General features: G+C 41.8%; 1 protein-coding gene across 3 annotated transcripts in view; it reads right to left on the minus strand.

The window, feature by feature from the left end:
- NUP160 (nucleoporin 160) overlaps positions 1-15,257 on the minus strand; it is a 75,083-nt gene that overhangs the window by 42,176 nt on the left and 17,650 nt on the right. For all 3 annotated transcript variants that reach the window (XM_017865775.1, XM_017865776.1, XM_017865778.1), the window contains 4 exons: positions 5,256-5,333; positions 4,894-4,991; positions 2,568-2,652; positions 1,207-1,275 (listed from right to left, as the gene is read on the minus strand). In XM_017865775.1, coding sequence (XP_017721264.1) covers positions 1,207-1,275; positions 2,568-2,652; positions 4,894-4,991; positions 5,256-5,333 — 330 coding nt within the window. The remainder of the gene's footprint in view (positions 1-1,206; positions 1,276-2,567; positions 2,653-4,893; positions 4,992-5,255; positions 5,334-15,257) is intronic.

The raw sequence follows: 15,257 nt of genomic DNA on the forward strand, positions 1-15,257 counted from the left end.
GTCTATGTAACTTTTTTGTTGTTTTGCCATGTTACCCAGGCTGGTCTTGAACTCCTGAGCTCAAGCAAATCACCCCCTTGGCCTTCCAAAGTGCTGAGATTACAGGTATGAGCCACTGCATCCGGCCAGAAGCCTTCATAACCTTAAAAAACCCTTTCTGTTTTTTTTTTTTTTTCTCACTGTTTCCCAGGCTGGAATGCAGTGGCATGATCAAGGCTCACTGCACCCTCTACCTCCTGGGCTAAAGCTGTCCTCCAACCTAGGGCTCCTGAGTAGCTGGGACCACTGGTGCATGCCACCTGGCTATTTTTCTTTCTTTTTTTTTTTTTCAGAGATAGGGTCTCCCTCTGTTGCCTAGGCCGCTCTCAAACTCCTGGGCTCAAGTGATCTTCCTGCTTCAGTCTCCCAAAGTTTTGGGATTATAGGTGTGAGTCACCACTGTTGGGCAAAGAATCTTTTTGTAAAGCACTGGGGTTCTCTTATACTATGAATTTGAAGCTAAAAGCCTTTCTTTTTTTTTTTTTTTGAGACGGAGTCTCACTCTGCCACCAGGCTGGAGTGTAGTGGTGCAATCTTGGCTCACTGCAACCTCTGCCTCCTGGGTTCAAGAGATTCTCCTGCTTCAGCCTCCTGAGTAGCTGGGACTACAGGCACACGCCACCACGCCCGGCTAATTTTTGTATTTTTAGTACAGAAGGGGTTTCACCATGTTGGCCAGGATGGTCTCAATCTCTTGACCTCATGATCCACCTGCCCTGGCCTCCCAAAGTGCTGGGATTACAGGCGTGAGCCACCGCGCCCGGCCAAGAGTTTCTTGAATTTGAACCATGTCAGACCTTCATTGTCCTAATAAAAAGGTTAGAACAGTATAACCAAAACTAAATAAAAAAGCACTTTAAGTATGCAGTGTAGTATGGTATCTTTTTACAATACTGTAGGTAGAGGTTTCTCTTTTGAACTCCAGCATGTGTCATGCTGGGATTATTGGGAAAGTGGTCCCCTCCCGACCTCTCCACCAGGAATATTATATTTAATGGAAAGAACATTAAAAAAATTATAAAAGTATTTACAAACACACATATGTAGAAATACAGAAGTATACTCAGTGTTTAACATATGCAAAAACTTAGTAGTAATTATTAATTATATAATACATAATAAAATAAGAAATAGTCTTAAATAAACAGTAAATATGTTTTTACTGACCTGTAAAGTCTTACATAAAGCTTCATTTGTGAATTGTCCTGGTGTAAAAAGACTTTGCAGATACATCTCCTGTTAGAATATTAAAACAAAAGTTACTATCGTCCTAAACAAAATTTGGAAGTCACCACATAACACCAAATTCACGCATAACACCAAAGTTTGAGTTTCTACTATATGAACATTGCCATTTTGCCCTTCTATAGGTGGGCAATAATTAATGCGGTTCCATGTTTTCACACTGGAAGTGAAGACTGCAATGTCTTTGAGTCAACTAGAGGTACTATACTTAAAATGGTGTGTTCCTCACAGAGAGCTTCATTGGGTTTCAGCAGAAAACAAGCTTTGTCAAATGCCAATCTTAAATAGAAGAAGCAAATCTAGTTTATTGGTGATATACATTGGTAAGAGAACAAGTAAACGAAGCTGGTTTCTACACCATCTATGGTATTCATAAAATGAATACCAACAGTATTCATTTTATGACTCACATGTAAAAGAAATGGAACCAGTAATAATAGGTATTATATGCAAACAAAACAAACAGCAATAAACTCTCACAAGTAGGGAAATGAAGTAGAGAGAACATGGAAAAATCTCATACTGCCTAATGATTTTGACCAACTCTCCTAAACCAGATTTGCCCCCAAGTAGTAATTCTCACTAACAGTCATTCAAGTTTCCTTCTTTCTACTGAGCTTTTGATAGATGATAAAATGACCGACATGAAGGAGAAAAACAAGAATTTTAGTAATCAGCATATAAAGCCAAGTGCCAGTAGTTAACTGGAACAATAAATAACTACCACCAACAAACTCTTGGGATTAAAAATGTAGTAACTGAAAATTCAATTTAAGATTTTTAAAGTATGGTTTCTACTCCTGCAAACAGTCATTGTTTCAGATCCCAAGCCCATAATCTTTAATGTTATTTTAACACTAAGGCATCAACTGAAAACTTTTTTATTTATCCTGAGGGTGTCCCTTAAACATGTAGAAATTTGGCCAGGCACAGTGGCTCACGCCTGTAATCCCAGCACTTTGGGAGGCTGAGGTGGGCGGATCACCTAAGGTCAGGAGTTCGAGACCAGACTGGCCAACATGTGAAACTCCGTCTCTACAAAAGTACAAAAATTAGCTGGGTGTGGTGGTGCGTGACTGTAGTCCCAGCTACTCGGGAGGCTGAGGCAGAATTGCTTGAACCTGGGAGGTGGAGGTTGCAGTGAGCAGAGATCATGCCACTGCACTCCAGCCTGGGCCACAGAGTGAGATTCTGTCTCAAAACAAACAAACAAACAAACAAACAAACAAACAAACAGATCAAGGTAAATCATTCCCTTATATAACATTTGAGCATTTACTTACTCTGGGGTCTTGATCATCTCTGATGACAATCTCTTCCTCTGGCAGAGGCTGCATAAAAACTGGATTCCACTGACCTGCAACATTACTAGAGACAAAAAAGTCCACCAGTTTATATAGAAATGATCACTAAAAATGAAATGCATGCTGTTGGCAGTATCTGGGCAGGGAGGACCCCATCACGGAACCCCTGCAATGACTGCTTGATTCTACTAAAACATTTTTTTTTTTAATAAGAAAGAAACATTTTAGCAGAGCCTAGTTTTTATACAAGTTTTCTTACCAAGTTTTAATAAGTACCTTCCTAAAATTGAAACTCTTTGTTTCAGATGCCAAGTCTATAATCTTTAATGTCATTTTAACACTAAGACATCAAATACAAAGACTAGTTAACTTTTATTCTGCATTTACTATTTGCTAGATATTACGCTAGATCCAGTTTTAGACATTATTCATGTATGCCTTACAATTCTTTCAAGGATATAGTACTTCCATTTCACAGATGTAGAGAGTGAGGCTGAGGGTTTATCACAGTTGGTAAGTTGCACAGCTAGGATTCCAACCCTGCTCCAACTCTGCAGCCTGTGCTTTCTCACTACTTTGCTCAAACGCCATCGGTAAGGAGTACCTTTTTATCTTCTGAGGTAATGGCTTGAGGTCAACCTGAGGGGGGCAATCATTCCCAGAATTCTACCTTAGGCTCTAGGGTTACCAGGGACCCAGAGGGTTCAATTAGTTCAGTGGTCCTCAAGCTCTGTCCCAAGGGATCCTCTACAGGTGTTTCAGGGGTTAGACAAGTGTTTGCTTCAAAAGGGTTTGTTTTTTATCTTTTGCCAGTCAAATTTAGCAGTGGAGGGCTGTATACCAACTTTAGTGACACTAACATAAAGTTCTGACAATCCATTATCATGGGACCAACCAAAAATTGTTTTGTGAAATGTATTTTTAACTACCTAAAGTTTGCAAACTAATATCATGTATATTAAAAAATATTAGATACCAAATATATCTAATATTAGATATAATCAATATTAAATTGTGTTATAATTTCATACACATAAAAAAAAAGTACACATTCATAGCTCACTGAAGCCTGAACTCTGAGGCTCAAGCAATCCTCCTGCCTCAGTCTAAGGTGCAACGTGCCACCACACCTGGCTAGTTTATTTATTTTTATTTATTTATTTATTTTTGAGATGGAGTAATGCTTGGTTGCCCAGGCTGGAGTGAATGGCACGACCTTGGCTCACTGCAACCTCCGTCTCCCGGGTTCAAGAGATTCTCCTGCCTCAGCCTCCTGAGTAGCTGGGATTATAGGCACATGCTACCATGCCCGGCTAATTTTTGTATTTTTAGTAGAGATGGGGTTTCATCATGTTGGCCAGGCTGGTCTCAAACTTCCAACCTCGTGATCTGCCCACTTCGGCCTTCCAAAGTGCTGCGATTACAGGGATGATCCACCGCACCTGGCTGCTATTTTTTATAGAGACATGGTCTTGGCTTTGCTGCCCGGACAGGTCTTGAACCATGGCCTCAGGCAACCCTCTCACCTTAGCCTCACAAAGTGCTTGGATTACAGGTAGGAGCCGCTGTGCCCGGTCCTGTTTTAAAGTGCAGTGAGAAGCACTGCACTTGTCCAATTTATTTCTCATCTCATGATGAGAAAATTGAAAACACAAAGGCTATAGTGTCCTTACGAAGTTGCAGGAATCAGGAATAGTCTTTGCTTAGAAACAAAGAAAACTTCCAGATTAGAGGTATTTTGGATATGTGCTATCTCTCCCAAGAAATATGGCATTTTATCTTAGTCCAACCCCAAAAAATCTCATTTTGTCCTAAAACAAAAATGTAAAAAACAACACAAAATGCACAAGAGGTATTTCAGGAAGACAGTAACAAGAGGAAAACCCAGGGCTGAATTATTCAAATGAAAACCCTTAACTTCATTCTACATAAAAAGCTCTCGTCTTTTTTTTTGAGACAGTCTTACTCTGTCGCCCAGGCTGGAGTACAGTGGAGCGATGTTGGCTCACTGCAATCTCTGCCTCCTGGGTTCAAGCAATTCTCATGCCACAGCCTCGCCTCCCGAGTAGCTGGGATTATAGGCACCTGCCACCACGCCCAACTAGTTTTTTGTGTTTTTAGTAGAGACGGGACTTCACCATGTTGCTCAGCCTGGTCTTGAACTCCTGAGCTTAACTGATTTGCCTGCCTCGGCCTCTCAAAGTGTTAGGATTACAGGCATGAGACACCGTGCCCGGCCTCTCTTGTCTTCTTAGCATGAAATTGTTTGGGGTGAGGTAGGACGACAGAATTAAGTGACCCATACTGTTCAAAGTTGATGTATTTCACAACTGTTTGGTTCTCAGCATCATGCCACAGGGCCCAGATATCCGTGGGAGTTAAGGCAAAGTCAATCAGTGTCTCCTAGGAGGAAATGTGGGAAAAAAGGGATAAAATAAGAAAGAAAGTAGTAGTTCATGGTGACTTACTTTTTCATCTGCAGGAGAGGTAAATGCATGAATACCAAACATGGTACCACATGAATTTGGTAAAGTCTAAATGAAATTTTGTTTCATACATCATGAAATTATTCCATTTTAAGACTACAATCCCATTACACCATAACAGAGTTAGCCAATACTTCTTTTTCTTGTACTTATGTGATATGCAAAGGAGGAATCAACCTACCTGAGAAGTGAACAGTGAAGAAATGTGATCTAGACTATAGCGGTTACTCTCAGTGCTCACCAACTGGAAAACGCAGAACTGTTAAAACACAAGATAATCATTTATTACCTGAAATAATCAACATGTTACTTTTCGAAGCAAGGGCTATTAGCATTCAGAAACCTTTAAAAAAAAATTTTTTTTTTTAAATGGAGTCTTGCTCTGTACCCCAGGCTGGAGTACAATGGCATGATCTTGGCTCACTGCAACCTCCGCCTCCCAAGTTCAAGCTATTCTCCTGCCTCAGCATCCCGAATAGCTGGGATTACAGGTGCCTGCCACCATGAATGGCTAATTTTTATATAGTTAGTAGAGACGGGGTTTCACCGTGTTGGCCAGGCTGGTCTCAAACTCCTGACCTCAAGTGATCCATCCGCCTCGGTCTCCCGAAGTGTTGAGATTACAGGTGTGAGCCATGCAGCCTAATTTTTGTATTTTTAGTAGAAGACAGGGTTTTATCATGTTGGCCAGGTTGGTCTCGAACTCCAGACCTCAGGTGATCTGCCCACCCTGGCCTCCTAAAGTGCTAGGATTACAGGCATGAGCCACTAAGCCCAGCCTAAATTAACTGTTTTTATAAAGAAAATTTACTGTAAATTGTTAAGAGTGATGATGACCCTTTACTTTTTTGTTTGTTTGTTTTTTGTTTTTTTTGTTTTTTTTGAGACGGAGTCTCGCTCTGTGGCCCAGGTTGGAGTGTAGTGGCGCGATCTCAGCTCACTGCAAGCTCCGCCTCCCGGGTTCCCGCCATTCTCCCGCCTCAGCCTCCGAGTAGCTGGGACTACAGGTGCCGCCGCCAGGCCTGGCTAGTTTTTTTTTGTATTTTTAGTAGAGACGGGGTTTCACCGTGTTAGCCAGGATGGTCTCGATCTCCTGACCTCGTGATCAACCCGCCTCGGCCTCCCAAAGTGCTGGGATTACAGGCTTGAGCCACCGCGCCCGGCCGATGACCCTTTACTTATATGCAGCTGTTCACAAAGAAGTATTAAAGAAAAAAAAGTAGCAAAATTCCCTTTTGAGAAAAATAGTGTATGAATTATGAAAAAAAATATGTAGTGCTTATATCCATTCTAGCCTGAACCTGTGTTTTACAACCTACAAATCTCAATCCATTCGTGGGACATGAAATCAATTTAGCAGGTCTCAAACAGCATTGAACAGACAAACAGACAGACAAACAAACAAACAAACAAAAACCCAACAGTCCAGGCTGGTCTTAAATTCCTGAACTCAAATGATCCTCCTGCATCAGCCCCCTGAGTAGCTGGAACTATACATGTGCACCATCAGGCCCAGCTGAAGATGAGTTCTTGTTAAGAAAAAGGAAATAAAATACTACGAGTTCACTATAATCTGAATAGGCTAACAGTGTCACATAGCTGTCAAAAAAGTTATTCTGATTTTAGGCTTCAATGGAGAATCATAATACTCAAAACAAAGGAAGTAATAGCTCTGCTCAATTTGACACACTCCTGAACTACTACATTCATTCCAGATCTGACCTTTAGAGCAGTGGTTCTCAATATGTGGTCCACAGATTCCTAGAGGTCCCTGGGACCATTTCAGGGGGTCAGTGAGGTAAAAACGCTTTCCTTTTTTTTTTAAGACTGTCACTCAGGCTGGAGTGCTATGGCACAATTTCCACTCAGCGCAACATCTGCCTCCTGGGTTCAAGCAATTCTCCTGCATCAGTCTCCCGAGTAGCTGGGATTAATGATGCCCACCACCATGCTTGGCTAATTTTTGTATTTTTAGTACAGTCAGGGTTTCACCATGTTGGCCAGGCTGGTCTCAAACTCCTGACCTCAGGTGATCTGCCCTCCTTGGCCTCCCAAAGTGCTGGGATTACAGGTGTGAGCCACTGCACCTGGCCCCAAACCCTCTGCATAATAATACTATATCATTTGCCTTTTCACTTTGTTGATATTTGCATCAATGATGCAAAACCAATGGTGGGTAAAATTACTGGTGTCTTAACATAAATCAAGGCAGTGGGACAAAACTGAACACCCTTTCAAGAGAAAAACACTCAAGAAACTAGGAGTAAAGGGGAAGCTCCTCAACATGACATAAAGGGCACTTATTAAAAATTCAGGCTGGGCACTGTGGCTCACACCTGTAATCCCAGCACGTTGGGAGGCTGAGGTGGGTGGATTCCTTGAGCTCAAGAGTTTGAGACCAGGCAACATGGTGAAACCCCATCTCTATCAAAAACACAAAAAAATTAAACATGTATGGTGGCACACGCCTGTGGTCCCAGCTACTTGGGAGGCTGAGGTAGGAGGATTGCTTGAGCCTGAGAGGTGGAGGTTGCAGTGAGCTGAGATCACGCCACTGCACTCCAACTTGGGTGACAGTGAGACACTGTCTAAAAAAAAAAAAAATTCACAGATTACTGTTGCATCACGATGAAAAAAAGAAAAATTCACAGCTAACATTATACTTAATGATGAAATACTGATAACTTCTCCCTTAGCAATAAAAATCAGGAATGAGGTAAAGATGCACAGCATGGCCAACATGGTGAAACCTCGTCTCTACCAAAAAACAATACACAAATTAGCTGGGCATGGTGGCACATGCCCGTAGTGCCACCAACTCTACTCTACTCTACAGAAGGCTGAGGTGGGAGAATAGCTTGAACCAGGAGGTTGCAATGAGCTGAGAGTGCGCCACTGTGCTCCAGCCTGAGTGACAGAGTGAAACTCTGTTTCAAAAAAAAAAAAAAGACGTAGGTTCTTGCCACTTCTATTCAACACTGTACTGGAGGATCTAGCCAGGACAATTACCACCCACCTCCATCCAAAAAAATTTTTTAAAAACCCCACAAGAAAGAAGGAAAAGAAAAGAAAAGAAAGAAAACGCATCTAGATTAGAAAGGAAGTAATAAAACTAACTTTTTTGTGAGACAGGGTTCTGCTCTGTTGCCCAGGTTGAAGTGCAGTGAGGCAATCAGGAACACTGCAGCCTCAACCTTCCAGGCTCAAGTGATCCTCCCATCTCAGCCCCTCAAGTAGCTGGGACTATAGGAACGAGCTACCACGCTCAGCTAATTTTTGCTATTTTGTAGAGATAGGGTTTCGCCATGTTGCCCAGGCTGGTCTGGAACTCCTGAGCTCAAACAATCTGCCCACCTCGGTCTCCCAAAATGCTGGGATTACAGGTGTGAGCCATTGTAATCAAAAGTTTAGTTGCAAATGACATTATCTTGTATAAAGAAAAAAATCCTAAGGAATCCACTATAAAATCTATCAGAACTAATAAATGAGCTCAGCAAGGTTGCAAGATACAATTATGAATATACAAAAATCAACTGTATTTCTGTAAACTTCCAGTGAGCACTCTGAAAATGAAATTAAGAAAATAATTTCATTTATAATAGCATCAAGAAAATTTCACTTACAATAGCATCAAAAAGAATCAAATATTTAAGACAAAATTGAACAAAAGTATAAAACTCATATTCTGAAAACTAAAGCATTCCATGTTCATGGATCAGAAGACTTAATATTGCTAAGATGGCAATATTTTATAATATCATCTATAGAGGCAACACAATTTTTATCAGAGTCTCAGCTGACTCCTTTGTAGAAACTGACAAGCTGATTCTAAAACTCATATGGAATTAAATGGGACCCAGAATAGCCAAAACAATCTTGAAAAAGAAGGACAAAGTAAGAGGGCTCATACTTCCTGGTGTCAAAACTTCCTACAAAGCGAGAGTAATCAAGACAGTGTGGTACCGGCACAAGGTCAGATACATAGATCAATGGAACAGAATTGAGAGTCTAGAAATAAAACCATGTGTTTAAGGTCACATGATTTTGAGAAGGGTGCCAAGACCATTCAATGTGTTAAGTACTATCTTTTCAACAAATGGTGCTGAGAAAACTGGATATCTACAAGCAAAAGAATGAAGTTGAATGCTTACCTCACAATATTAAAAAAAACCCCACAAAACTAAAAAATGAATCAAAGTCCTAACGGACTTTAGGATATAAAAGCTAAAAGTATAAAACTCTGAGAAGAAAACATAAGAGTAAATCATTATGACCCCAGATTTAGCAAAGGATTCTTAAGTTATGGCACTATGAACAAAAGCAACCAAAGAAAAAATAGATAATATGGACTTTATCAAAATTTAAAATGTGTGCTTCATGGGACACCATCAAGAAAGTGAAAAGACAGCTCACATGGTAGAAAATACTACTTGCAAATCATAAATCTGATTAGAGATTTAGATCCAGAATAATATAGTTACAGACTATATAATGATGCTTTGGCAAATGGACTACATATACAATGGTGACTCCATAAGATTAAGTTTATAATACCATTTTTTTTGTTTGTTTTTGAGACAGAATCTTGCTCCATTGCCCAGGCTGGATGGCGCGATCCCAGCTCACTGCAACCTCGGCCTCCGGGTTTCAAACAATTTTCATGCCTCAGCCTTACAAGTAGCTGGGGTTACAGGCACAGGCCACCATGCCCAGCTAATGTTTTGTAATTTTAGTAGAGATGGGATTTCACTATATTGGCCAGGCTGGTCTTGAATTCCTGGCCTCAAGTGATCTGCCCACCTTGGCCTTCCAAAGTGCTAGGACTACAGGCATGAGCCACCACGCCAGCCTGTTTACAGAATTCTTACAATTTAATAACAAAAAAGACAAATAAACCAATTAAAAAATGGGCAAATGAGAAGACTGAAGCTGGATCCCTTCTTTACACGATATACAAAAATCAACTCAAGATGGATGAAAGACTTAAATGTAACACCCAAAACTATGAAAACCCTGGAAGACAACCGTAGGCAATCCCATCCTGAACACGTGAACGGGCAAAGATTTCATGACGAAGACACCAAAAGCAATCTCAACAAAAGCAAAATTTGACAAGTGGGATCTAATTAAACTTAAAAGATTCTGCACAGCAAAAGAAACTTTCAACCTACAGACAACCTACAGAATGGGAGAAAATATTTGCAAACCATGCATCTGATGAAGGTCTGATTTCCAACCTCTATAAGGAATTTAAATTTACAAATGAAAGGCAAACAACTTCGTTCAAAAGTGGGCAAAGGACATGAACAGACACTTCAAAAGAAGCTGCATGCCGCTAACAAGCATAGGAAAAAAAGTTCACTATCACTGATCATTAGAGAAATGCAAATCAAAACCACAATGAGATACCATCTCACAGCAGTCAGAATGGCTATTAAAAAGTCAAAAAATAACAGATGCTGGCGAGGTTGCAGAGAAAAGGGAACATTTATACAATGTTGGTGGGACTGTAAATTACTCCAACCATTGTGGAAAGCAGTGTGGTGATTCCTCTAAGAACTAAAAACAGAACTACCATTAGACTCAGCAATCCCATTACTGGGTATATAACCCAAAGGAATACAAATCATTCTACCATAAAGACAAATGCAAATGAATGTTCATTACAGCACTATTCACAATAGCAAAGACATAGAATCAACCTAAATGCCCATCAACAACGGACTGGATAAAACGTGGTACATATACATCATGGAATATATGCAGCCACAAAAAAGAATGAGATCATGTCTTTTGTGGAAACATGGATGGAGGTGGAAGTCATTATCCTCAGCAAAACAATGCAGGAACAGAAAACCAAATACCACATGTTCTCACCTATAAATGGGAGCTAAATGATGAGAACTTATGAACACGAAGAAGGAAACAACAGACATTAGGGTCTACTTGAGGGTGGAGGTTGGGAGGAGGGAGAGGAGCAGAAGAGATAGCTATTAGGTGCTGGGCTTAATTCCTGGGTGATGAGATAATCTGTACAACAAAGCCCCATGACATGAGTTCGCCTATGTAACAAAGCTTCACATGTACCCTCAAACCTAAAACAAAAGTTAAAAGAAAAAGTGGGGAGCCAGGCGTGGTGGCTCATGCCTGTAATCCCAGCACTTTGGGAGGCTGAGGCTGGCGGATCACCTGAGGTCAGGAGTTCAAGACCAGCCTGGCCAACATGGTGAAACCCCGTCTCAACAAAAACACAAAAATTAGCCAGGCATGATGGCGTGAGCCTGTAATCCCAGCTACTTGGGGGGCTGAGGCGGGAGAATCGCTTCAACCTGGGAGGCGGAGGTTGCAGTGAGCCGAGATCACACCACTGCACTCCAGCCTGGTCGACACAGCAACGTTCCATCTCAACAACAACAACAACAACAAAAAAGGCAAATGATCTGAATAAACATTTCTCCAAGGAAGATACACAAATAACCAATACGTACTAAAAAGATGCTTGGCATCATTAGTTATCAGGAAATTTAAACAAAAACCATAATGAGATAATACTTCATACCCACTAGGATGTCTAGAATTAAAAAGTCAGATAATAACAAGTGTTGACAAGTATATAGCAGCAGTATTCATAATAGATAAAAGGTAGAAACAACAAAAATGTCCAACACAAATGAAAGAATTCCAACACAAATGAATAAATGGTGGTATACAACTGAAAATTATTCAGCCATAAAAGGAATTGAAACCACATTTGCAAAAATCATAACAGTGAGAAAATTATGCCAATGAAAGAGATCTGGGCCAGGCGCAGTGGCTCACACCTGAAATCCCAGCACTTTGGGAGGCTGAGGCAGGCGGATTACCTGAGATCAGGAGAGACCAGCCTGGCCAACATGGCAAAACCCCACCTCTACTAAAAAAATACAAAAAATTAGCCAGGCATGGTGGCATGCACCTGTAACCCCAGCTACTTGGGAGGCTACATCAGGTGAACTGCTTGAACATGGGAGGCAGAGGTTACAGCAAGCTGAGATCGCGCCACTGCATTCTAGCCTGAGCCACCAAGCAAGACTCTCTCTCTCAAAAAATATATATATATAATAAGAGAGAGATCTGATCTAACAAATTCCATCTTTTTATTTTTTATTTTTAATTTTTGAGACAGAATCTCGCTCCATCACCAGGCTGGAGTGCAGTGGTGCGATCTCGACTCACTGCAACCTCCACCTCCCAGGTTCAAGCGATTCTCCTGCCTCAACCTCCTGAGTAGCTGGGACTACAAGCACGCGCCACTATGCCCAGCTAATTTTTGTATTTTTAATAGAGACGGGGTTTCACCATATTGGCCAGGAGGGTCTCGATCTCCTGACCTCATGATCCGCCTGCCTTGGCCTCCCAAAGTGTTAGGATTACAGGCGTGAGCCACCGAGCTGACCCACAAATTCCATCTTGTCTTTAATCTCCAAAGTGCCTCTGGTCATTCCTGAGCGTGGGCAAAGCTCACTTTGGGAGAAATTTAGTTTACAGTTTAAATAATAATAGCCCTTCCCCAAAACCAAACCACCTTGGTAAAATGAATGAAAGGTCACCAGGTTAGGAAGACGAGAGGGGCCCGAGTTCATAGTTAAATGATTACCAGTCATTATTCTGGAGGTCATAAGATTTGCAACTTCCCCAATTACTTCCGTAAATAACAACACCATTGTAGCACCTTACACTGGCCTTTTAAAATATGTTTTCGGTTTTTCACATTTCTGGCCCTAGCCAGACGAGCAACTCTTCTGTGGCCCTGACCCAGAAGCAGACTCAGCGCATAGGATGGTTTTCCACACTCCTACAATTGAAACTCCAACCAGTCGGCTGCACTCACAGCCTAGTCCTGCCTGCCAAACTGTCTTTGAAAAACCTGAGCCTCTAAATGTTTGGGGGGCTGATTTGAGTAACAGTAAAACTCCGGTCTCCCGTTTAGCTGGCTCTATGTGTATTAAACTCTCTCTATTCCAACTACTGTTGTGATAAATCAGCTCTATGTATTGGGCAGTCACAGAATGAAGTGCTGACAACACATGCTACATGGATGAACCTTAAAAATATTAAGCTAAGTGAAAGAAGCCAGTCACAGAAAACCACTTATATGATTCCACTGACATAATATGACCAGAATAAGTAACGTTATAGAGACAGAAAATAGATGAGCAGTTGTGCAGAGCTGGGAAGAGATGGGGAAAGGGAAGAATGATAGCTAAGGGTATGGGGTTTCCTTTTGAGGTGATGGAAATGTTCTAAAGTTGACTATGGTAATGGTTGCTCATATCTGTGGATATACTAAAACTCATTGAATTGTATACTTTAAATGGGTGAGTGAATTACATCTCAAGAAAGCTGTTTAAATAAATGAATAGGCTGGGCGTGGTGGCTCATGCCAGTAATCCCAGCACGTTGGGAGGCCGAGGCAGGTGAATCACCTGAGGTCAGGAGTTCGAGACCAGACTGGCCAACATGGTTAAACCCCACCTTAAAAATACAAAAAATTAGCCAGGCATGGTGGCAGGTATCTGTAATCCCAGCTACTCCGGAGGTTGACGCAGGAGAATTGCTTGAACCCGGGAGGCAGAGGTTGCAGTGAGTTGAGGTCACACCACTGCACTCCAGCCTGGGTGACAAGAGCGCGAAACTCCATCACAAAAGAAAAAAAAAAAGAATAAAGTGAACCTGTCATTTCAGAGAAAACAAATGACGGTATTTCTTGCCAATGATATATTTCAAGTTTCAAAGTGAAAACTATAATTTCAGAAAACTTTGTATCCACTAACATGAACTCCAGAGCTTCTCAATATTTAAAAGGCTCTTCTGAGAGATCATTAATGATAATAATTGTGCAGAAAGGGTTAACATAGCAGGCCTGAGGCTGCTCTCCTTAGAAAGGCTTACTTGTACTCTGGGAGGCCGAGGCAGGCAGATCACAAGGTCAGGAGTTCAAGATCAGCCTGGCCAATATTGTGAAACCCCGTGCCTACTAAAAATGCAAAAATTAGCTGGATGCGGTGGCAGGCACCTGTAATCCCAGCTACTTGGGAGGCTGAGTCAGGAGAATTGCTTGAACCCGGAAGGAGGAGGTTGCAGTGAGCTGAGATCGCACCACTGCACTCCAGCCTGGGGGACACAGCAAGACTCCGTCTCGAAAAAAAAAAAAACAAGAAAAGGAAAAGAACGGCTTGCTTGCAAAGTTGGCAGTGTTCTCATGGTTCCCTAACTGGTAAGAATGGTTTACTGTGCCTAGACTGTTTGCACAAACAATGCAGTTTATGCAGAATATTTGTTGTTTTCCTTCCAGGAGACTGGAAATTTGGTACATGCTAGGCAGAGGGTCCCTATATGACCAGTCCCCAATAACAATCTTGGGCACTGTGCCTCTAGCGAGCTTTCCTGGGAAACAACATTTTACACATGTCATCACAATTGAGTGCTGGAAGAATTAAGCACGTCCTGTGAGACTCTACTGGGAGAGGACTCTTCAACGATTGTGTCTGGCCTCAGACTTCACTCCATGTGCCTTTTCCCTTTACTGACTTTGCTTTGTTATCTTTTCACTGTAATACATCTTAGCTGTCAGCAGAACTACATACTGAGCCCTATGAGTCCTTTCAGAGTATTACTGGACTTGGAGGTGAGGTGGTCTTGGGGATTGCCCCCCAAAACAGTAATTTAGGTATTGCATAATAAAACATGCCAACCCACATCCAGCCAGTTTTAATTTCTAATAAGGTAAATATCCATAGATATAACCCACATAAACAAAAGCTCTTTGCAGTTCTCGGTAAGAGTGTGTAATAGGGTCCCAAGACCAAAAGTTTGAGAACCACTATTTTAGTTTGACAAACTAATTATAACGGCCGGGCGCGGTGGCTCAAGCCTGTAATCCCAGCACTTTGGGAGGCCGAGACGGGCGGATCACGAGGTCAGGAGATCGAGACCATCCTGGCTAACACAGTGAAACCCCGTCTCTACTAAAAATACAAAAACTAGCCGGGCGAGGTGGCGGGCGCCTGTAGTCCCAGCTATTAGGGAGGCTGAGGCAGGAGAATGGCGTAAACCCAGGAGGCGGAGCTTGCAGTGAGCTGAGATCTGGCCACTGCACTCCAGTCCGGGCGGCAGAGCGAGACTCCGCCTCAAAAAAAAAAAA

This window comes from Rhinopithecus bieti, unplaced genomic scaffold (genome assembly GCF_001698545.2).
Source record: "Rhinopithecus bieti isolate Rb0 unplaced genomic scaffold, ASM169854v2 scaffold_81727, whole genome shotgun sequence".
Classification (NCBI taxonomy): Eukaryota; Metazoa; Chordata; class Mammalia; order Primates; family Cercopithecidae; genus Rhinopithecus; species Rhinopithecus bieti.